Source organism: Rhea pennata, chromosome 1 (genome assembly GCF_028389875.1).
Source record: "Rhea pennata isolate bPtePen1 chromosome 1, bPtePen1.pri, whole genome shotgun sequence".
Lineage (NCBI taxonomy): Eukaryota > Metazoa > Chordata > Aves > Rheiformes > Rheidae > Rhea > Rhea pennata.
This window is the reverse complement of record NC_084663.1, coordinates 29,852,555-29,878,340: the sequence shown is the minus strand read 5'-3', so window position 1 is coordinate 29,878,340 and position 25,786 is coordinate 29,852,555. Positions and strand designations below refer to the sequence as shown.

The 25,786-nt window shown below is 35.6% G+C and overlaps 1 protein-coding gene across 1 annotated transcript in view; it reads right to left on the bottom strand.

Moving 5' to 3' along the window:
• The window catches only part of DOCK4 (dedicator of cytokinesis 4), a 249,333-nt gene that overhangs the window by 74,378 nt on the left and 149,169 nt on the right, over nt 1–25,786 (bottom strand). Inside the window, exons 14-23 of the mRNA XM_062583616.1 lie at nt 22,561–22,685; nt 20,920–21,082; nt 17,139–17,245; nt 15,673–15,829; nt 8,347–8,444; nt 8,156–8,239; nt 7,964–8,064; nt 7,151–7,232; nt 6,070–6,240; nt 4,415–4,607 (exon numbers count right to left, since the gene is read on the bottom strand). Coding sequence (XP_062439600.1) covers nt 4,415–4,607; nt 6,070–6,240; nt 7,151–7,232; nt 7,964–8,064; nt 8,156–8,239; nt 8,347–8,444; nt 15,673–15,829; nt 17,139–17,245; nt 20,920–21,082; nt 22,561–22,685 — 1,281 coding nt within the window. The remainder of the gene's footprint in view (nt 1–4,414; nt 4,608–6,069; nt 6,241–7,150; nt 7,233–7,963; nt 8,065–8,155; nt 8,240–8,346; nt 8,445–15,672; nt 15,830–17,138; nt 17,246–20,919; nt 21,083–22,560; nt 22,686–25,786) is intronic.

The following is a 25,786-nucleotide window of genomic DNA, read 5'->3' as shown; positions in this document are numbered from 1 at the left end:
TACATATCAGAGGTGTGACATAAGCACACACACAAATTCCTCTGAGGAGCAGTATAAATGGCTGGGGGAGACAAACTAAGATATTAAGAATTAATATGAAAAAAGAATCAGAGTACTTCAGAGTATGAATCAATACATAAAACCTATACGATTTGAGAAGTTTTGCTTTTTTTTTTGAAATCTGTGTTAATACGCAAAGTTTAAATTAGTGCTTGAATGAATTTTAATTAAATTTAATTCTGGATTGATATCAACTTACTTCAATAATGATATCTTTTTCATTTTCATGGCAATCAATTAGCCATGCTTCAATTACAAGCTTCAATTGTAATGAAGTGTCACAAGTCCTATTTAAGAGAATTTTTGTCATTAGTCTTTTAAAAAACTAACTGAATCAAAAAGAAAAGATAACAGGTAGTTTCTAGGACTAAATCTGTTTTCCAGTTTATCTTTTCCTGAACTTGCTAATAAACTTTTTTCTTCATTTCATAGGAAATCGAACATGTAACAACACCCATTCTGTGAAGTATAAGACATCAAAATATTTCTGCCATTTGTGTCTATATGCTCAGCTCTGAATGGCTATAGAAACCTTATTTCCTACCACACACATTTTCGTTTGATACAAGGGATGCAATTCTCTGATAAACTCATTCACAGGGACAGACTGAAGGAAGCAGTCAATCTCAAAGAAAACAGATATTTTTCACTTCTCTAATCTATTAACGGTGGGTTTCAGTGAAAAATAAAGAAAAAGAATAAAAAGATGAGAGAAAATAAAGAACTATGTAAAACATGACCCATGCAAAAAATATATAAAACCAACACATAAAGATCAGTACTGTTTTAAATCACCAACTCAGGATTTTTCCTAGCTTCATAATTTACCATTATGATATCTAGAGTGTTAATGACTAGAGAACAAAATCCTTTCTCTATCTGTTTTGAACAGTTTGCTACACTAAAAGGTAAAGTCTTACCCAGCTATTCTTGTGTCTTCCCAAAATACAAATATCTGGATCTTTACACAAAGTGTTTTGCCTTACAAGTGCATCCACGATGAGACAAAGAGCTGCAACAGAGATTATGACTGAGATTTTTCATTATAGGATCTTTATGGGATTATGTGCAGGCTTTTTCTTTACGGGATTTTCTTTTATTAGGACTGTACCTACTAAAGCAATCTCTCTTTTGATAACTGACATGTTTAGCCCGTGATGCTTCCAATAAAACACATCATCTTTGGAGGAAGATGATGACATGTACCACTTAGATACCTCACGTTTTCAGTTATTTAATTTGCAAGCTCAAAGCAGTGCTCTTGCGGGGGGGGGAGGAAGGAGTTTTGATGTTCTGCTGTTTCCTCTTTAACTATGTCAAGAACACTATGGTTCAGGATGTGTTTCTGTGTTACTAGCCTTAACTATCCCCCCCCATACCAAAGCAAGCTGTCCATAGTGCATAAAAGAAGAAAAACAAGAACGCTAGAATACCAGTTTAACTGAAATGACAAAGACAGAAAATCTTCTGGGTAAAGGCATACTATAGGTCATGAATTTGTCCGCTCCACAAGTGTCGGCAGGGAGGCATCCACGGAGTCACACCCAAAATAGCAGCAAACTGGAGAAAGGGGCAGGAAGCAAAAATAAAACTGCTGGCATTTATCAGCAGGAAAACAATGTAACCTGTTTCTCTTTAGTTACTGAATGTAGTGTACTACAAACATGCAGAAGTAAATTTGTAAAAAAAAAAAAAAAAGTGATCTCAAGCAAGGGAACTGAACTGTAAGCTTGAACTGGGTCCTAAAAGCTGCTGTCTGCAACGTCATTGTCCACTGGCAAAAGAAATGTTGGAGCAGGAGTTACTTTATCACTCAGATCTTCAAGACACCTTCACACCCACTAACTTTTCACAAGAGGTAGGCAGCTAATTTGTGTTTGCATTTTTTAACATGTCTGTAGTTCTTACCCACAGCAAGAGCTTTAGTCTAAAACTGCAGAAATACAAATAGATCCTAAGTGAGCTATGCAAAAGCCTCAACACAGAGCTATTTCAGAAATCCTATCCACACATGCCTGCAAATACAGTATATAGCCAATAGGAGATGTGAATTCTCTACAGAGGCAGATAGAAATCAGGAGGCATACCCTAATGCATCTAAAATTGAACTAAACATCTGCACTTTGGGCACCCAGAATCATCCCCTACATCTGATATTTCTCTTTTCAACAAATACTAAATATATCTCCTGATTTCAGCAAAAGCACAAGTTTGGTGTCAGCTCATTTCTGCAGCAGTAGGAGCTGATGTGGCTGTTTAAAGAATTTTGTGTTAGTTTTTAGGCCTGTGCAGCACAAAACGCCTGAAACTCCGATGCTGCACTAATCTCGCTTGCTTCAAAGCAAGCTCCAGAGAGCAGAAAAGGTTGTCTAAGTAACCCCCTTATTTTTAGAAGTTTGAATAGCTGTTCCTTGCATTCCATTGAGCTTCAAGGGGTTAGGCAGCATTGTAGCTTGAAGTGTTGATCATCTTTATCCGTGAGGTAGAATTCAACTATTTTCAGAGCCATGAGCCTCAACTTTATATTCGAATGTATGTTTACTTTGCAAGAACATAGCTTAGTGCAGTATTTATTTTCCCAAGAGAATTTTAAAAGGTCTTCCCTTTAGGAATGTACTGAGGCAAACTTTAAAATAAATAATAATAATAAATAATAATAAAAAGAGAGAGATAAAACATTAGGGGCAAAGAAACCAAGAAACTGAGCTCCACAAGACCTCTCAGCTTAATGGTAACTGAAATTATACTTTATCACTTATCCTAAGCTTCATATCATAGAGAGTTTATATTATTGCCTGATGTCTTCCACATCAATTACCCTGTGGCTTAAGAAATTTTACATTCCTTTTGTGTACAACTTACCCTTCATGTGAAACTTACCATCTAATTTTTGTTGCTTTTATAGCTGAAACCAACTCTGATAACTTCTTAATAACAGAAGTGGATTTAAATAAAAGTTAACACTTTTCAAAAGAAAGCAGAATTTCTCATACAGCCGAGAAGCAGACTTACAGTTCCAAGAAAATCCCCAACAGTCCCTTACATGGCATTAAATTTATGTAATTACTTTCAGTCATTTGGATCCCCTGGTTAGGCTGACCTAACCAGGACAATGGGAAGAAAATAGAATTGCACCTAAAACTATCTTGATGTTATCTGATCCTGAAGCAGCTTGGAAAATAAAAAACATAAATTGGAGCATCCTTAACTATTCCACGAATATGTCATCATCTATTCAGACGATCGAAGTTCTGATCTGTCACCTCCAGGGAGACTAGTTGTTCTGAACGGGCCAGTGCGGAAGCTCACAAGGGAAAGAATAATAAGCAGCTTTCACAACCAGAACAAAGTAGCCAGGGTCCACCATGAGTATTTCTACCGATACTTCTTGTTCATTTGCCTGAGCTCATACTTTTAAGTATGATGACTGTAAGCATTAAACATTAAAAAAAATAAAGTTCTATGACCTCTTCCTTTATTCTGCAGCATGTCAAAATATCTGATGGCTTTTGTTAGCCTTCATTACTGTAAAGGTTTATCTTGACTGACTTAGACAAATAACAGCTGATGTTGCTATTGAACCCTACTACTTGCACAAGCATTAGGCCAATACCCAACTAGTCCTCAAGAGGGCTTTTGGTAAGAAAAATAACACTTATTAACATCCTTAAAATCTTTGTTATTTTAATTCTTTTTTTGTTTCCACAATTAATTCCAGACTAATATAATATTTTATCACTTCTTTCACCTAATATTGAAACAAGAATGTCAAGGCTATCACCACACAGCAATTTTTTGTTCCAAATAACAAATAACTATACACTACATACACCAAGCATCACTTGTATTTCTCCTCAGGGAACTTTTCAATTTTCTCCACTACATGATTATCTTAGCACTTTATGTAGCTTTTTTATGCTGCAGTAAGAAAACAGAATCAAGAGTGCTGAACTAGCAATAGTTTCACAGATAAAGCTTAACGGATAAGTGAGAATCTGTTTCCTGTATTGCCCCCAAAAGAGAAAAAAAGAAAATTGTTTTCTATTAGTAAAGTTTTGAGTTTTGTCCTTTATAATTAACATAAAAAGTATAACGAGAACTTCTTTCACAGACATATTTTCTGCAGTGGATCAAAACAAAACTACAGTTTTATGAATAATAGTTTTAAAAAATGTAAAATTTAATTAACTATTCTTGTAAAATATGATAAACTTCCTATACAAAAAAATGCTTCAAGAATTGTTACTTAGGAAGCACTACTATGCTAGGCATTATTTCCTTTAGTATCTGGTGACTTGCTTGACAAGCACACAATTAAAGCTCCTTAACTGCAGGTAGCCTAGAGTAATCTTACCTGGGTTAGTGTACAGGTGACTCTCTACTGTCTTCCCAATACTCTGAAGTTTAACAGCTTGAAGAGATTCATCCCCATGCATGACTGTCGGCAAGCTGCCCAGAGCATCATGAACCAAATTTGCCACCTCTCTTACATCAAAGAGCTTCAAAAGTTCAGAGTACACAGATGGGAATGAGCTGAGAAATACAGCCTAGAGGAAAAGGGAAAAAAAAACAAGCCAGTCAGATATTGCAATATAGTTCTGACATTTATAAAATTTAAATAACCACAGAATTATAAATATCTGTGGAAAAAAATGCCTGCTTTTACATTTCAAGGGTAATTGGTAACATTAAAATCAGTCAGATTTTTAGAAGCAATATTCATTAATGGGCTCACACCAGTGAATGTTTGCTTTAAACATTATTTAATGACTATTCATTTCACTCATTACAAAAAACTCAGAGCAAATACATTTATTATTTACATATGTCTCATGAGAGGAAATTTTTAAAACGATAACAGAAGCCACTTGATACCAGAATAAGATGATTTGAGTTTTTTTTTTAATTTTGTTTTGTTTTTTAAGATAAGGTTTTAAGATAAGGAATAACAGCATTCCACTGTTATCTTCTTCTCCTCCACTTTTCAAACATTGAAAATTTTTGCTTTGGAGAGAGGCAGCACTGGTAGTCTTAGTTCACTTCAATAGTTCTAAAATACAGTTATAAAATCTTTAGAAAAAAAAAAAAAAAGAATGTGAAAACACTGGAAAAAGACAACAATGCCAGAAAAAGGAAGCTAGAACTTACATTCTTTCCTTCCTTTACAAATGCTGCTAACCGAGAAAAGCTACTTACACAGACCCTCTTCACCTTGGTATCAGAATAGTTAATATAGAAGATACAGAAGAATCACAAAGACATTCTTCTATGTGATTTTGCTGTGAACATCTCAAATAAGCAGTTTGAGTGAAATCAGATGGAAGAACATCTCTCCATCCTACTCTCTCTGATTTGCCATTTCTTAGAAGAGCAATTTTCTACAGAGCTTAAGAAATGAATAATTTTCAACAGGTTGCAAGCACCTATGGTTAGAGAAATAGGGCAAAAAGTCTAGGAGGTGTATCGATGACTTCTGGACTTGGTTAATTCTACAGCATTTTTAACAGAGAAGTGTTTCCTGTGTGTTTGCCTCTGCCCTTCAGCACCACTCAATTTTAGCAGCCTGGGCTTAAATAAAGACACCAGATGAGTATTAAAACAAGTTCAGCAAGATTTTATACTTTACAAAAAGCATTAAAACTGAGAAAGCCTTTCTGCTGGGTCGAATTCTTCCGTTCCTATGTAGTTAAATCAAGTCATAAAATGTCTAAACCACAGATCACTTTATTTGTATCAAGCAATTGTGACATGTCACTTTAACCCCTGGAATTACCAAAACCATCAGACGAACCATTTATAATTCAAAAGTAAACATCCGTGGCAAAGATGATCCTAAATCTCATATTTAGAAGCTAGTAGTATGAAAATTTCACAAAGGTATGAGGATGAGCTGAAAATGTCATTTTGTTGTAGAGAAAACATTTGCTTTCTTCGGCAATAGACACAAGAACATGGATACATTTTCCACTATATGTGGAAAGTAATAATAAAACACGCCTGCAAACTTACTTGTAGTTGGGATAAAGCACTAGTTCCTTTGCTTTCTTGGGAAAGGAAGAAGCGCACTGACATAAGAAGCTCTTGGATACAGCAGCGGAATTCTTCCTCGTTTTGTCCACCAGTGGCAATAGAGAATAATCTTCGAGACTGAACTATATATTTAAATATATACTCCTGTGCCTACAAATGTCAAAAATCAAAGATAACTCATAAAAATGAATGAGTCATCTTTAAATAGAATACATACTATAATTGTATCATTCAAATAATAACAGTCTGAACCACAAGACCATGCTACTTAATTTTTGCCAAATCATTTTTTTTCCTAACCAAACACTAACAACATTTCAAAAGCACATTCTTAAAAATGTTTTTCAATGACATTTTATTTAACATATGGAAAACTGAAAAATCTCTTCTCCTTCTGCCCTCTTCCTTGCCTCCCCCAACAATCCTCAAATGTTTTTGGCTACAGAAATAAGTATTGCTAAAGCATGCAAGGCCAATAAAAGAAACAGGCTTAGGCAACCTTTTGACTTTCTTGGACTTTTTCTGCCTATTAAAAAGTGATTTCCTGTCAGCTGTTAATCAGGTAATGCCAAAAAAGCTTAGTTTAAGTTGCAAAACTGATTAAACTGTAAATTTAATATACAGCCATTTCTTGTTAGTGAAACTAAGTTAACAGCAGCATAGAAAAGCACAGGAGAATGACAGCAATCAAGTCACCATATTCAGTAGACTTCTCCATGTCAGGATTAAGCCATTAAGTCAGCATGCTTGTCTGCCATCTGGATTCACAGCTGTGACAGACATTAATACCACCAGTGCAATCTATATCTGATTTTTTAGAACTCCTACTCACGCATATCTTCATTCAGTTAGGAACATACTGTTCCAGAGTCTAGTGGTAGTAAGCTGCATTGATCATCTTTGGCAAAAGGTGAAGATAAATAAAATGCACCAAAAAAGTATGCAATTCCTTAGGATTAATACTACAATTCCATCATTTATATATACTGTGTTACATTTCCTAATATAAATTTGTTGGTACTGTACAAATATATCATTCAAATATACAGTTGTCAATTACCTTTAGTACTTCCTGTATGTGTTCTTGCAGCTCCACTTCAGTGACTCGATCAATATGCCACTTTAGTACTTTTATAAGATCTCTAGAATATGAAATCAAAAAGTATTATAACATAAAAGTGGAAAAAGATAATCCAGCATTTAAAATATAAACAAATATATTTCATATAAAAAACACCGAAAAAAGAAAAATTATATGACCATGTTTTGGTAATAACTACAAGCTCCATAATACACTTAGTGATTAATCTGTTGCAATGTTACATAACAGACCTCTAATGAACAGAAAATAATAATATCAGCATTATTTATGCACTAAAATGATTCAAACAGGACACCAAAGGTGAATTAAACCATAAGAGTTTCTGCCAGCTTGGCCTACCCCTGCCATTCCATGAACTAGTTTGAAGTCTTATTAAACTACATTGGATAAAATGAAAATTCAGTTAGCAAATAATAAATATAGAGCATACAGGGAGGTAAGTGATGCTTATTAGTGCACTGCTCTACACAGACAGCAAACATAGCTGCAAACATAGCTGCAGCAGAATGATGTTAAGACTCATAAATCAGTCAAAGTCATTCAGGTAAAGAAAGCCACTGAAATAAAATTAAGTCAATGCTAGAGCTTTAGCAAGTAATCCTTCTTTTAAAATTAGTTTGCTCCTTTTTTATGGCCTAAATTTGGGCCATTCATATAAATACACCATTTTACTCCTTATATTGTAGTTGAATTTAACGCAATGATTGATTCTGCTTAGTATATCAACAATTGTCAATATTCAAATCAGCTAGGAAAAAGTACAGACTTCACCTGTATGCAAGTGCACCTGCAAAGTGGCTTTCAATATAAGTGTCCATTACTGGCTTAAAGTGGTGAAACTTGCTGTCCTGCAGCAAATTTATTATGTGAACCTAAGAGAGAAGAAGAAAGAATAAGAAATAAAAGGGGTTTTTTTATTTAGTTCTTGAATAGTATTAAGCATAACCACAAAATGAAACTCACCAAACAATCAAATACTTTCGATCCATATTTTTGAGAGTTTTCATCTAAAATCCCAAATAAAGTGTCTAGTGTATCTTGAAGAAACTGAACAGAAAGAATAAAACAGACATTTTGTTAATAATAACAGGAAAGTAAGTTATTTCTCTGTATTGTCTAAAGACAAAAAGAAGGAAAGAAAGAATAGTATATACCTTCACTATTTCTGAACCATCAATTTCTTTCAATTTTGAGAGGCAACCTGCAATTTTGTCTGGGTGAGTTCTCCATTTCAGAAGGTCAAGCATATCTCCTATCAAAACAAAATGCAAGATTAAAGCAGAAAATAAAGCATAATTCCAGATTTTACTCTTACAACTATTACAATTCACTCAGCAAAACCTGGCTTCATTAAAACAAAAGGAAATATCTCAAGACTTGCAATAACATAATCTGTCGAACAACAAATTGCCTTTCTATCCCATGATGGCTCCACCAGGAGGGACAGGAGAACACGACACTGAGTCATTAAAATCAGTCTCCTTCAGCAATTACATCATGCAAATTTGTTCAAATGTGTCAGCTACCATCTTAAGGGAAGTAATTATTTTGCTGTCTGCGTCTATGAGGAAATGTTGAGAGTGCTAAGCCTGTTTACCCTGGAGAAGAGAAGACTGAGAGAGGATCTTAACAATGTCTACAAATACCTTAAGGGGGGGGGGGGGGAGGGAGCGTGTCAAGGGGATGGGGCTAAAGTCTTTGCAGTGGCGCCCAGCAGCAGGACAAGAGGCAATAGGCACAAACTGAAACACAGGAAGTTCTGACTGAATATGAGGAAGAACTTCTTTCCTGTGAGAGTGACAGAGCACTGGAACAGGTTGCCCAGGGAGGTGGTGGAGTCTCCTTCTCTGGAGATAATCAAAACCTGCCTGGATGTGATCCTGTCTAACATGCTGTAGGTGACCCTGCTTGAGAAGGGGGGGTTGGACGAGATGATCTCCAGTGGTCTCTTCCAACTTCACCCATTCTACAATTCTGTGATTCCTATTGAAGGTGCCTTCCAGAGTCTCGCTCCTCCAATGGCTGGAAACAATCTCCTAGTTACTAGCCTGTAGGTACTCTTGTTTTCATGACAGTATTTTAAAATAAAAACTCACTTCCAATATATTTTTAGAAAAAAAATATAATGCTTTTAAGACCCTGGGTTTTTTAATTAAAGATTGCAAGCTCTACTGGAAAATAAGCTCTTCTGAACAGCCTGTCAAGCACACTTAAGTGTCCTTGCACTTGTCCAGGTTTAATTCTTCCTCCTTCAGCTCTCTTGACCAAAATGGTACAATAAAAATGCAGACAAGATGCTTTCTTATCTCCATTTTTATTTTCTATAGTATTATTAGCATACCATATATCTGCTATAAACACCTGCCGTGTATGTTATAGAATGATTTTTTTTGAGGCTACACCATAGTGGTGACACAAACAGTTCTTTCTCCTTTTTGCTCCACTGTTCAGCTCCCTTGGTATAGCAAAACCCCCATTAGTCTCCAATAGGGTACGATCCTGCACTTTGTATCACTAGGCTTGATCTAATTTCTGCTTTTCTTTTTGACCCTCAGCATCACCTCATTCTGCCTGTATCATTCGGATTGTCACTCTCAACTGAGGAGCTCTCTCAGCAATGTACCAGGAGAACATTTCATTCATTTAAATGCTCTTGATAGTCACCCCTCCCAATGTCCCCAAATCAATCCTAGAAGTAATTCTTCAAATCTTGTAGTATTTTCCTTCCATTCATGGTGTCCCTTTACAGCATAACCTGCTGTTTCCCTTTTAGCCTGTTATTTATCAGTTTTAAAATTCTTATTCTAATCTGTATCCATTCTAATTTCCCATGTGGTGTGTTATTGAACTCCAGATGGTTTAGATCTGCTATGTTTCCTCTGAATAATAAAAAAAAAAGTATAAACGAAAGATTAAGGAGTTTATTCTGGCATGGTAAGCCTTTGATAAACCCATCTTTGGTTTTATAGCATACTCCATTTAGCTAATGTCCATTATTTTCATCCATGATTTCTTGCAAATACTTGCATAAAATTGCTTGGAGGGTTATGGTTGAGATAACATTTCTGCTTTTCCAGCTTTCTTAATTGTACATACTAGATTTATTACTCCTAAGTCAAGACATACATCTTTCAGCTTCAGAGACACATTAAAAACCTTGCTATATGACTGGGAATTTCATGTCCTATACCGCTCATTATTTCAAAACAAAATTTTACAAAAGTGAAAAGTGTCAAAAGTCAAATTTTCTCCTGACACTAGCTGAACTCTGACACACTGCTGTTAATTTTCTCCCTTCCACTGCAGATGCTCTGCTCACTCCTACTGTGTTTTGTACATTACTCATTCAGGCAGGTTTACAGCATTCCTTGCAAGTTGTATTCAGAGCACAGAAGTTCCATATATTTTTGAACATTTGAATTTAAAAAGTTCCAAAGCTCCTTTACATTCAAGTTGACTCCTTCCATATTTTACTAGCCAGTTTTTCAGAATATCTCAGTGCCATACCACCTGAAGCAGAAAACCTTATTTAGTCCAACTCTTTCATTAGTTTAACTGAAACTATGTCTAGTTGATCACTGTCCAAGATCACATCTTCTCAAATGGTCTCACTGCTTATGATACTAAGCATATAACAGCAATACAATAACAGTAACATAATTGTCCTCTTGGTTCAGGAACTGTTTGAGTGTTTTCTACACAGGACTGTTTGAGCCCTCTGTAGATACCTGAGCCACATCCATTCTGCAGCATTTGTTTTCCAGTCTGCTGCTGGAAAAATCATCTCTCACACAGCAACAAATGAAGGAGTATTTCTGTCTTTTATATTAAATTAGCCTGTAGCTAGCAGTGTCCCCCAGTGGTCACTACTGGAGGCCAGTTTTGTTCAACTTCTTCATCAATGACCTGGATGAAGAGACAGAGTGCCTCCTCAGCAAGTTTGCTAGTGGTACCAAGCTGGGAGGAGTGGCTGACACACCTGAGGGCTGTGCTGCTATTCAGAGGCCTGGACAGGCTGGAGAGCTGGGCAGAGAGAATCTCAGGAAGTTCAACAAAGGCAAGGGCAGGGTCCTGCACCTAGGAAGAAATAACCCCATGCACCAGTACAGGTTGGGGGTTGACCTGCTAGAAAGCAGAGGAGGACCTGAGAGTTCCGGTGTACAAGTTGACCATCAGCTAGCAATGTGCCCTTGTGGCCAAGAAGGCCAAGAGTATCCTGGGGAATACTATTAGGAAAAGTGTCATCAGCAGGTCGAGTGAGGTGATCTTGCCCCTCTACTCAGATGTGTACTCCCTGGGGAGGCCACATCTGGAGTACTGTGTCCAGTTCTGGGCTCCCCAGTACAAGAGAGACATGGAGCTGCTTGAGAGAGTCCAGTGAAGATGATCAGAGGACTGAAGCATCTGCCTTATGTGGAACAGCTGCAAGAACTGGGTCTGTTTACCCTGGAGAAGAGAAGACTGAGAGGGGATCTTAACAATGTCTACAAATACCTTAAAGGGGGGGGGGGGAGGGAGCGTGTCAAGGGGATGGGGCTAAAGTCTTTGCAGTGGCGCCCAGCAGCAGGACAAGAGGCAATAGGCACAAACTGAAACACAGGAAGTTCTGACTGAATATGAGGAAGAACTTTCCTGTGAGAGTGACAGAGCACTGGAACAGGTTGCGCAGATGGGTTCTGGAGTCTCCTTCTCTGGAGATAATCAAAACCTGCCTGGATGTGATCCTGTCTAACATGCTGTAGGTGACCCTGCTTGAGCAGGGAGAGGTGGTGGTAGTGGGGTGTTTCTACAAGATCATCTTCAGAGGTCCCTTCCAACCTCATCCATTCAGTGGTTCTGTAAATAAATCTCCACCTATCTTCGAATCCTGCCAGAAATGCTGACAGCAAACTCTTTACACTATCCTACCAATATTTTGCTGCCTTAACTGATTTTGGCCTGAATAATTTTCGTGCGTTTATATTTTGTTCTTGTTTTCTTTTACATTGCACTAACATAGAATACCTTGGATTAAGTACACTATGTACAGAAGGACTCCACACATGTATCAGAGATATCTCTTAAAAGATCAAGGACAAATTAAGAGATCTCACTTTCCAACAGCAATTTTGATGAAACAAGTATTATATATTCATAATGAGATCTACTTGTCTTTTGGATAGTTAAATAGTCTTCTACACTGGCTTCTGCTTAGGCCTCAAGTTATGGAGTATGGAAACTAGCTAAATCCGTCAGTCCACAGCAGGAAAAATACATCTTTACAGGTTTGCTAGAAAAAGCTGGTGGGTAGACAGTTTTCACTGAGTATTAGGGATTTGTTGGGGGATTAAAAAAAGAAAAAGAAAGTAAATGTAAAATACTCACTTCAAAGCACTTATTTCAAGGAAAATGTAAAGGAGGAAAGACATTGCTGACATAGTGTTAGTGAATACCCCAACCATAAATGACAAGAATAGAAAATCTGACATGTGAATCACATGGAAAAGGGATAGCAATGTATCATGTATTAAGAGAAGTAAGAATATAAAACTGTCTCAAAAAATAGGTCCACTAGTAAAGCATTATTATGGAAGAGGGAAGAAGCTGCTGCTGCTGATAAACTTCGCTAAACAGAAAAAATATTTCAAATGCCTTCTCTTTATCTAATTTATACTTTAAAAATAGCACACATCTGACCCTACAGCTTCTATCAAACAAAACACTTCACTTCTCCAAAGCATTAATTTAAATATAAAGAGATATGTTTAATGTAAGTTTTAGAATCGTGTATAAGGAAAGGGTTTGGGATTAACTTTGTAACTCTCATACCTCCTGAGACATCACACTTGGCCTGGTACAGGACTACAGCACTTCAAAACGGAAAAGCCAAATTGCCTCTCAAACTGACATGCCCACACCAATCGGCGGCTTTTGTGGTTTCCAGCACTCTCCCAGTGGAGGCATGCTTGGAAACGGCCATTTTTTTTTTCTTATTAATCACTAATTATGCTTTTCTTACACAGATACACCTTTGCCTTGAGAGGGACATGCTGCATTGCACATTGCTCTGCTGATCAACTTACTGTTTATTCTGAACTTAGTACTTTTTGAGTATGTGCTAATCAGTACTGAGAACTGAGGGAATGACAACTTGCTAAAATAGCCCAATTTGCTGGATGGATCTTGAGTGCTTAGCAGGCAGAAAACACTACAAAAAGTAAAAAAATAAATTTTAAATAAGTAAGACTATATTGATATTCAGTGGAAAGAACAGTACATTTGCCTTCCCTCTCGTCCTTCCTCTTTCTCTGCCCTGCTCTTGTTTTGCTGTTTTCTTAAGGATAATGAAATATAGCTAACTAAGAAGTAGAATTGTTTTTTGTTAACTTTATCTGATTAAATATCCAGGAAGCAAGGTCAAGTTAAGGAGAAGAAAGCTGGCAGACAGCCTGAATGACGCTATCTTAAGACAGCATAGATTCCTGTTAGAAGCCCTCTGAAATCTGTGTTTGCAGGGTTTTCTAAGGTTATTTCCAAAGCATCTAGGGTAAGGAAGTTATGAATCCTAGCAACTGGGAGACCACCTCCTTCTCCTATTCCCTATAATTTCAATATGCATCACAGCTGATGGCATGGAGCAGGGGGAAATCAAGGGAAGTATGACAGCTGAGTAGAATTTGCCAGCAAGTTAGTAGAAATGTAGCCTAATTCAGTGACACCCTTTACACATGTGGGTTTGGGGTCTCCCCACCATGGCCAGAACAATATCATAATTTGCTACTGATTTTCAAGCTGGACATGTAGAATTCTGACAACTTTAGAAAAATCTCCTAACCTAAAAACAGATTAACAAAAATAATCAGCAATTTTCATACATACTGTTACAAATGTTTACTAAATAGAAGTACATATAAAGATCTTTTTAATCTTGGAATTTTTAATAAAAATGCTACATCCTCCCAGGGATAACTGAAGTAATGCTCAAATGACCAAACAGCCACATGCTTTTCTCTAAATTCATTTCCTGAGCATGCAATAGGTTTTGGCAAAATTTCATTTAAAAGAATGGAGATTGGAAATTCACCAAGCTGAAGTTCTCAGAGAGGATCCTTGGAGAAAACATGAGCCTGTCTATTGAAAATATTTCCACCCTCTGAATACTGCTGAAATAATTGTCAACTCTTTCAGAGCTGAACAGGGGATCAATATCATACATGTAGTTTACATCCTTTTACTCTATATGTGGTAAAAAAAAAAAAAAAAAAAAAAAAAAAGGAATTTTATGTCCTATCTCACACATTCATTTACATCAAGTATTAAATAAATCCTGTACTGTGAACACAAGTTAACAGTCTGAAATTTCTATAATCCTAGTCAAAGCAAAACTATTAATTTTGGGGTCCGCGTCAGTGAGATGCTAAATTTCTGGGCAGCACTTTTGTACGTATGTAAGCTCCAACAGATTGGGGTGATTTCCTAAATCAAGGCCTTTAACTTGAGAAATTTAGTCTCTGATAGTGTATTAGCATTTTTGAAGAAAATCTTTCATTGATTAACTTTTATTGCCTCAAAACTAATTGCTGTGGGAACATAGAATAGATGTGCACAGAGAAACAAACTACTTACTACCTGCATGTAGTTCTACTTTGGAAACTTACTGCTAAATGGTGAAAATTAAGATAACTATTTCTGTTTAAAAGGTTGCTCTCGTTGCTGTTAAACATCTATAATCAATTTGTGAGCAATTAATAATCTTATCACCATATATATAGGAAGGGTAAAGACACAGTTATCTCACATAGGACATAACTAAGCAAGTTCTTAAAACTGAAAAACAGCTTAGAAAAAATACTATGAAACCATGGGATATCAAAGAATGGTAAGAAACATCTAAGCAAGCAAACATGCAAGATCTAGAAGTTTATGGAAAACTGTTTCAATTATAAACTAATTGTACTTAGTATAGTAAATAAACAAGGCAAAAAATTTTACACAGAGCCATGGTAAAGAGCTCAAGCACACAAACATCTCATGCCCATTAGATCAGGTGTATAAGATTGCTTTTATCATTCAGAAGTAGTAAATGTTTATTGACTTAGAAGAAGAGAAATGATACAACAGAAAAGCAATATGTACTTAATTAAAACAAAAGGGCCACAGCCTAAAGCCTTCAATAACTACTTCCTAAAAACCCTAAGGTTAAGGTTACAGATTAAGAGGTTTTGCAGAGCAGCTGGGCTTTGATAGCTGATTCCAAGAGTGCTGTATTTGATTCCAATATCGTGTTAATTTTAATAGTATTCTTGAACGACTTAAAATCAGTGGTTCACCAAGTTTTATTAGTTTCCATCTGGATATCAAAAATTAGAAAGAAAGTCAGTTTGTAAAACTGAAAAAACGTAAGCTTTTTTTTGAGGACCTCCATGCTTGCTTGGCATGGAAAAGGCTACCTATCACATTCATTTGAATACATCATGTTTTAAATAATCTACTTATCTTACCATTTTGTGTGAGCTTAGTGGAGCAGAGAAAGGATGTAATCCAGAAGGACTCTTTAGTAGTTTTTACTGCTTGGCTGTTGTTTCCTAGGAAAATTCCCTTTGAAAAGGGGAGTTTGAGGTAGCGACTAGAATCCTGAAGGTTTGTGTTTTCTTCGCACTGTGAAAACAAACCACTGCAAAATCACTGCACTACATAAAAACAAAGGACCAGATCCCTAAACTATACGAATTATTATTGTTCTTTGACAATAAGTGAAGAAAGACAATTCTCACTACAGACAAATGAAGGACAAGTCACCAGGACAATGAATTCTGACAAGTCAAACCTGTCAAATAAGATCTCTGTTTAAAAGATGATACACACAACTTTGCATTGTATTTCTTGCCAATTGCATTGTTTTTAAGAAAAAACCTCCAAGACCTCTAGTCAGTTACAACTTTAAGTGTGCAAAAGTTGCTTTATAATGTATTCAGCAAGTCTTGTGATCAAGTTTAAACATATGTAAAAAATAGCACAGATATTTACAGATTAGATAATGTACTAGATCTAATACTTGAATATTTTTAACACAGAAAAAACACAACACCAAGCTATCTTAAGGTTATACAGAGAACATGCAGTACATTACCAGCATAAAGCCTAACATACAAAAATATATATATCTTACAGGTCTTTTCAATTCTTTATTCTTCTCTTGCATAGGAGCTATCGAAGCCATTGATATGAAGACTATCCCCAATTGATAAAATGAATCAGCACATTCTCTAACTAAAAATATTAGATTAAGCTTTTATATGCATAAATAAACTAAGCTCATTTTCCTTTACTACTTTCAAGAATAGTTGCCATAGTTGTCATTAATCGCAAATGTTTGTTGCATCTTTGTTTTTAGATTGTAGCTCCATATTTGATATTAAAATCTAACAACTTTGCACAGGTTATATCAAATGAGTAGCTACAAATTTTAGTGTTAAAATCCAAGATTTAATTGGGAGCATATCAAAATCCTCTAAGCAAAGGTAATCGTTAAATGTGGAAACAAAAAAGGAAATTCTGTAGAACAGAAATATCTGTAAAGAAAGATGCCATGGAGTGGATGTACTTCAGTGACAAAGGAAAAGGGCTTGCTTGATTTTCCATTTTCAGCAATTTTTAAGTGGATAGCATAAGAAGCATTTTAACACACTTTGCATGTTTTAACTGATCTTACCTTTCTGAAATTCACTATGAATATAATGTACTATATTAGCACTTCACAAGTACAATCACTACACTGCATTCCTAGATTTAATTACAGTTCGTAAGAGGAATCATAATATTAAAGAACCAGCAAAGGATATTTTAACAGTAACAAGATTATCACTCATTTGGCAATGAACACAGACTTTCTCAGCCTAATGCTTCTGGGTTTTCATAGTATGTTCCAGAGGAATCATTACAATTAATGACTTCTATTTCAAATTACCTTGTGTACAATGAGTTCATGGGTGCCATCTGGCAGCGTCCTCCCATTTTCCTGCATCAGGGGCACAAAAGAAAAGCCAAACAACTTCTTCTCACCCTTTTCTTTTGCTGAAATACACACATAAAAAAAACAGTACTTACAGTTACCATTATACATTTTAGACAAAGTAAATGGATAAAACCCAGGATAAGAAAGTATGCTGGAAGCTAGTTGTAACTAGTCAACCAAAGAACATCTTAAATCTCTTCTTCTGTTTCTTAAAAAGTAAAATAAATTCCAAGGTTATAAATTATTGTGATATTTTCTGCAGCTTTTTCTCAAACTGATGCCAGTTGCAAGATAGATAAAAGTAGGATTTCCTTAAAATATATCTTTGTTTCCTGTTCTGAGATGAAAAAAAGCTGTTCTAATAATAGCATATATACTAGATAGGGCCAGTTAAAACCGTGCATCTGACACCCTCACTCTGGGAAAGTCCACACTTGACCCTTGCATAAAAATTTCTGACAGTTGACATACTCCTGTTAAGCTTTTGCCATACGTTGAGCTTATTCATAAAGCTAGTATATTTATTTGTACTTATGAAACATTAACTAAAACCATAAATAAATTTGAAAATAAAAGGTATGAGCGGTATTTTGCAGGCTAGTTGTGAGCCAAGATCTTCACACAGACTGTTCACAATGGAAAACTCACAGTTCTTCCAAATTATAGCTGTCCAGGGTATAGCTACCCTGACAAACAGGCAATCTGTAACCAGGGACTGTCTGTTCACAGAATCAGGCTTCAAATGAGAAATAAGAAGTAATAAAACACAAAAATGACCCAACGTTTACAGGAAGTACAAATTTACAATGTGCTTGCATACTAGCTATTTTTGCATTGTGTACCTCTTGATGATAAAGGGATGTTATTTTCTTCTTAAATTGGCATGGATTTATCTTCATTCATAATATTGTAAATGTTAACAAAAGATATTATCTCCGTTTTTCTGTGGGATAGGATTTATCAAACAGAAACTTCTGCAAATAGCTCTTCTAAAGATTTCCTTCCCCTATTTCCAGAAATGTATTACAGCAGCCTACAGAAAGATGTGTTTTCTTAGGTGACTTCCACAGGACAGATTCTGAAACTCCCAAGATATGAATCCTGGGGAAATCACTAGAAGATGAATGACCCAACCAGACTATTTAGTAGTCTTAGCAACCTCCTTCCTCTTCCCCATGTGGAAACTTTGAAAATGCTGCATTTTCAGTCCTATCCCCCAAAATTTCCTCAAAGTTACGCCACAAGACAAAGATGGAAAAAAGCTGCAACATCAAAGTCAGTGAACTGGAACAGCATAAGGTATCTTCTGTCACAAAAGCACTTGTTTTATATTAGCTAACAATATTTTGAATTAGTTTCTTTTAAAATCACAAGAGAAATGGCAGACCTTATTTCACAGACCAGATACAGAGGTGGTGAACATTATCTCTAGCAAAAAAAAATCTTACAAAAGTGCAGGATATCTAGGAAGTGGCTATAAGAAGCATAAAGGGAAGCAAGAATAGGTACAACCACAGCATGACCATATATGGCAATTTATTATGTCTGAAAGCCTTCTGTGCTTCCATAATAGTTCTAAAAAGCATTCTAAAATTGAATAAAAATCTCTATTTTTATGTCTACAATTAAGAAAGATACTGCCCACACACAAGAATATTTTTGACACATACATCTCAACTGGCTGATGCTTGTCCTACTCTTGACCTAGTGGGAAAAACCCTTGGCCATCTTGCATTGTTTCTTGATGCAAATAAATCTATATTTAGTTTTCCTAGCTCTTCTGTAATCCTGTGAATGCTTGTCAAAGCAAGGTCTGCTCTCCCTGGAGTGCTTTATGTCAGCTTAGCTAGTTTTCATGTGCAAGGCTCCCTTGAAGTCATTTGCTTTTACTGACAACACAAGAACTGCTTGTCCAAATAGCTTAATCTGCCTTCTTCTGAAGTGCGACAATTCTTTTGCCCCCATCTCTCAGTTATAGTTGCTACTGCTGAAGTTTAAACAGCAGATGCTAATGGTTATGATACTAGACAAAAAAAAAACTTTTTTCTTGGGGCTTTAGTTACATTGGAAGGATGCAACAAAGAACAAGTTTTCAGTTTGCCATCTTAAACCTTGCTTCATGAAGCAACTGAAGTCAGTGAAAAAGTTGTTAACGCATGTCTTTTCTGTCTTTAAATCTGTATATTTTTTAAGTATTTATCTTCATCCTAGTGTCTCTCATGCTACACCACATTATGTCATGGTCTTTGTAGGACCAGCATTTACAGAAGAAAATGTGTTCTACTCCCAGAAAAGATTTGCAGATTATCTCCTCTAATGGTTTCTGTTATCTCATTTAAGTTGGAAAGCAGTCCTCTGGAATTGATTTTTATTACAGAAAAATAATGAAGGCCTCCAAATATGTAGTCTTAGCAATATATAGAATGCTGGGAGACCCAAATGACTGCGACGTAGCCAATCCAACATGAGAAGGAATGCCATTTTACTTGTATTAATTATCCTCTATAGCAGCTTCTATCTACTAGTTTCTATTTTAGGTCAGTCTCAGACTACACTGCACTTTTGTTTTCAAATAAAGCATCTACCTCCACAAATATGCCTGAGGATGCCACTGTTCCTTGTATGATGTTAGACTCCAGATAACATTCTCAAAATCCTTAAGGATAATTACAAAACCAATGTATCATCTAAATATAAGAGACTGTAAAATGCTGAGAACCTGCTACTGAAGTTAATTAGAGTGCATATATTTGAATGAATTTTGGAGCCTAAGTTTAACACAGTTGGCATGGTATAGGCAATCAAACCATAGCAGAAAGATCCAGTTTGTACCACACGGGAAAGACTGTACAAAAATATATAATAAATCCATTTGAAACATGCCATTGTAATTTTTCTTTTATTATTTGGTAGGTTCATAAAATAAATTTAAGAAGAACTCAGTTAGAATTATTTTTCTTAAATTATCTGTTTTCTGTATTTTGAAGTTTGTTTTACGTATCTAAAGTCCAAAGATACTTTCACTTGCGTGCGCTCTATTTTCCACAAACACAGTCTGAATAATGAAGTCTTGCAATATCTGAAACCCTCGGAGGCAAACAATAGCAGCAGTTTAAAAGACAGAGTTTTATCCACCTTTCTGTACTAGGTCAAAAGCATTCAGTGCCATGTCTACAAAACTGGTTTTCCATGCCTTTGACACAGAACATTGATCCAGAATTCAGTAACGCTATCATTTTCATCCCCAAATCATCTTTAAGTTGTTGAGAATATTTAGGGAATTTCAGAATGAGTGGCTTTTGGGTTTCTTTTAAGGGAGGGACGAAAGTATCAAAAAATGCAATACAAGAGATGTATTAGTTGACCATACTGTATCTGTGTACTTTTCCAGTTGTATGGATTGCTAAGCATTTACTAAGGAGTAGGCATCAATTCTGATAATTCCCCACGTTAATTCTAAATTTTCATTATCAGTTTTCCTGAACCTCTGTTTTATATTTACAAAATAACATTGTGCATTTCTATTTTAATAAAACTAGACCAGTTTCTTCTGGTATTTAGGCTTTACCAAAGCAAGAAGTTCCACCAAGTAGAGCTGCAAGCCTGAAAAGCTGTGTCATGAAAGTAGTGCAGAGAAAGTTTATGCAGCTGTCTTTTTCCTGAGGTGTTATGAAAACTCATGTGCTTACTGCAGCTGTAACACAGAGGACTACCAGAAGTTGTGAACGCTTACTGGAACAATGCCGGAATTCACAGCGGATGTGTGCTCCTCTGAATTTATCCACAGGAATAGGAAGTTTCAGCAGCTCAGCCCATCTGGGACCATTGTTATGATAAAGCACAAAGGAATGGTACTCGCTAGCTGGTGGCTCTCCAGAGCCAAACGAGATAAAATCCTAACAAAGAAAAACATTGGTTAAAGATATAAAGACAGACTAGTTTTCCTGGTAAGATGTCATCAAGGACTGTTTGTACAATGAGTACTACTTAATATTTACACTCCTATTGTAACTGCCACATGTGGTATAATGCTGTGTGTTAAAAAATCCACAAAAATACTAGCACTTTGTTAATATTTGTTGATTAGAAAAATGGCAACAAATCATCAACACAGAAGAGAATCAAAGGATAATATAGAGGGAACTAGGTGATCAAGAAGGTTTAAGCAGTAAGTACGATTTGGTTCCCTGATACAGGATAGTCCTTCGAGCCTCATGCCCAGGCTTCCTGAATTTAATGATCAGCCCAGATGACTTGCAGTCATCTGAAATAAGCCTGTAACCTAGTGCTGTTAGTATTATTTCCCAGTATGAAATAAAGAAATCTGAATTCTCTGACTGGGGATACACGCAGTGCTGGCTACCTTTGGCACACTCATGATTGCTGCACCATGCGATAGCAAAGCAGGCAAATAGATTTGCATCAGTCCTGTCTTGGGAATACTTATCAATTCTCTATGGGCAAAATATGTCATTACTGTGCTTTTCTCCTCCATAATTATGAGGTATCAGTTTTGCATCATACAGCATGCGTCTGTGTGTGTGTATATATATCATATACAGACATAATATGCAGCTACACGCACAATTTCACTTTATAGATCTATACACAAACACACACACACACACAACATGATCCAGACGATTTGTGTCAGCCTTTTTTCATTTTGTCGCCTCTTGGCACTCAATGTCACTGACAGTCTATGGAAAAAGTCCTTTGAAATAAGAAAAATAATTTGATGCTAAATGAACATGGAGAAGGTTGACGGTGAACAGAAATCTTTTGGTGCAAAAAAATCTGAGAAATAGCAATCTATTAGTGTGTTTCAAATTAAAATACAAAGGGAATGATGCCTGCTAGTAAGCTATCATCAGCAGCATACCATTAAATTTGGAGAAAAGAAGGAACACTATCTTACCTTTTAATTTATTACTGCATCATGATGATTATTGTATCAAACATCTCTGATTTATTCAAACCAGGTAACAAATGCGAAAAGATCGAAATGTGCTAGCTTTCTTTGGGCCATGAGGAAATGTATATTTTTACTAGAAAAGTTAACACGAAATAAAAATTCTCCAGAAACTGATCTTGCTTCAACATTTTCCAGCATTTTAATGGAAGCATTACTTATTTGGTTGGAGCTTGTAGCTGTTTATCTGAATCACATAACTGATTCCAGAATTAAAACAAATATGCATTTTATAAAGATCTTAAGCAAAAGTGGAAATACTTTGAATATTTAAAGACAACAAAAGCTGAACATGACCTCACTAAAGCATTTTCTTACTCCTTTAACAACATCAAAGTCTATTTACTTATGAAAAAGTATATCAAAATTAGTTACAGGAAGGAAAAATACACAGATAGATACCTTTAAAATTTGACCACTGCTGTCCACAACATGCATTGTCACTTCCACATTTCTGGCCACACTTTTTCCTCCTTTCTCAAATTCTCCTCTTTCTACAGTGATATATAAATCATTCCTCATTTCACCTATATATAAAAAAAGGCACATAAAAGTCTGTTCAAATTGCTTATTTTTAACTTTTGCTCTTAAGATTTGAAGACTGACATTTCTTTTCTAATAGAGGATGGTATCACATCCACAATTTACCAGCATATTAGAATTTTAAATAATAATTTTTTCCATAAGAAAAATAAAGTTTCATCTGCATAAAAATACAAGACACTATCTGCAATACTACAGCAGTTCCAAGGGCTTTTAGTCATCTGTCAGCTTTTACTGGTATATATAGTGGCATCTGCAGCTGGTGAGTGGCTTCAATTATTATTAGTCTTGTAATTACTGAATATTAATATATTTTCTATCATTTGTGATATTTACACTTCTCTATTTAAGGAGTCCTTGAAAAACTCACTAGAATTTGTTTTCCGTTCATCTCAGAAAGAAAGTTTATTTCTTTGCCCACTACTCTTAAAAAAAAAATAAAAACAAAAATCAACCCCCAAACACAGACCAAGAAAAGTGTCTTTAAGTACTCATAACCAAATCTTTTTCTTTTATGACCAAAAAATCTTAAATACATTTTAGGTTAACAATGGTGTACCTACAGAAAAGTTATTTTTTGCTAACTGGAAAGACTCCTGACAGATTAAAAACTTCATCAATACACTCAAACTGCAAATACAAAGCAGGCTCTACATAATGTTATATAATATGTACAAGTTCTGAAATACTGCTAGCATATTTAAATTGAAATTCTTTGCAAGTTCATCCATTAACATGCTAAATAATCAGTCAGACCATGACTGATTCTGGATTAAATCTATGCTGATTTTATTTTAGTTTCACTTGACACAAATCACAAAGTTTATAATGATGAAAAGGAAGAAAGACTGGTGGGCAATTGTTGAGGAGAAAGAAGCAGTGCTGGTGGCGACTGGAGTGTCTGATCTTGTATTACTTCATTATCAATTGCCATCTGAAACTGATAAAACCGCAGAAGACGTTATAGTACAAATAGACATTTTCTGTGGGGTCCGACAGAAACATAACCACAAACCAGCATTTGCAACACAAATTTCATTACCTACTACAGACAAAACTCTGCAAGCCACTAACAGAGTACACTGTGCAGGATTTAAATGAAAAACAAGGAAGTATTTCTAAAGAAGTAATCACACTTTCACAAAACCTAACTGGGACTGCAAAACTTGCATCTGCATTTTAGGGTCAAGGGAAAAATCTGCAGTTTCACTTTTTTAGATGTCAGAAAAAAAAATCAAATCACATGGAAAAAAGACAAAGGAGGAGGATGTACTTGCATAATTATTGTCTTATTATTCTCTTAGAGAACGTGAGCAGAATTTGCAATCTAGGTGCTGACACGGCAGTTTAGACAATGTTCTTCCTGATCTACATTCACTCAGGAAGTTCTACTCTGTTTTCAAAGTCTCAGAGTAAATCAAGTCATGGGGGTCACCTTATTGAAGGGCAGAAAAAAAAAGCCAAATTATGTAAATCAAATTAAATCATAGAAGTTTTACATGGAAAAAGATGGATATAAAAGTAGAAGGGAGATAACAAATACACTGGAAAATTAATCGAGAGGTAAACAAGCTATCAGTTGTATATCATGGGAACTGTTCCTATTCTCCAAGCATATGGCATACCTGACACTATAATCCCTACCGAAAAAAAAAAGAGAGTTTCTGGCTTAAACCTGCACCTAGGTTAAACTCTGGCTTTGAGTACGTGGATTTGTAGTTGCATATATTTCAAAATTGCTTTAAAAAAGATCACTACTTGCAACCATAACATAGGAAAACCAACTATACTGAATTAGCACAGTTCAGATAATTACCGTGGAAAGTTAAGACCTTAAAAACAAGCTCTTCACAAATCTTTAGCACAACATTTATATGAGCACACTACAAATAAAAGCACATAAGATTAAAAAGTCAATAAGGTTGTAGAAGTGAAGCACAAAGCCTTATCAGAAAATAGAACTGCTGACTGAAAAGAAAATTGATTTGGGAAGTAAACTTCATTCTGGAAAGGAACAAGGAAGGAAAGTCCTGATAAAGACTGACAAAAATATACTTGGATCCATATTTTCAGAATTATTTAGCTCTCCTATATTCTGGAGTTTTCCTCATAATTTGCATCCTCAGTGTAGAAATGCCATTGCTTCAGTCTTGATTGACAGAAATTATTTCTTATAAAATTGAAATTGTCTGTTTAAAACTCTAGCGTTGGGCATTATTTTTTGGAACCGCTTCTAGTTAAAAAAACAAACAAAAAAAAATCCAAACTCCCATATGAAGTATTCAACCATCAGCAAATGCTTGAATGTAGGATACCTACATTCCTTTCACCGATCTTTCATTTATATAAACTATAATTAAGCATTAGATTACAAGAACACGTGCCCTTTTTCTACAGGATCTTTGCCTCAACGAGTAGACTAGACACATATTTCTCACAGGTTGAATCACCTTGTTTTTACTCAGAGAGGTAATTATAGCCACAAGCAGCACTGAAAGGAAAAGTCCTGCTCAATACCTAATTTCTAAGGTATCTGGTAGACAGATGGTATACCTTCAGCAAAAGTATTTGCACAATTTGAACAAGTCTCTCCCAGGTGCATGCATACTAAGATTGTTCTAAAGATTATACTTGACCAAATGTGAGGAATTTATGCAGAAACTTGAAAGGCACGTCCAAGTTATGAGAGTACATCAGATTTTAATTAGTGGTCCAAACTATGTACATACAATTGAATCTCAGTCAAATATTGTAAGATTTTAACCATGGCAGAAAAAAATTAACACACTTATTCTAGCTTCACGTTCAAAAATATCAAAATTGCCTTCTCCAAGTCTGCTTCAGTGAAAACATCCAATGGTTATTTTCAGCTTAAGGCTTGGTACAGTAATAAGCAAGTGGAAACAATACAGAAAATAACGATCAACTTAAAAGATGACAAGACTACTTTTACCTATAATGAAGCCGCGTAGTATGAAAGAGCTATACTCTTTGAAGGCATTTATTTTAAAATGAAGTGCAGCTCATTTTTGCCTGTTTAACAGAGCATCTTTAGCTCTCAAATCCTGTTCTGACTACAAACAGT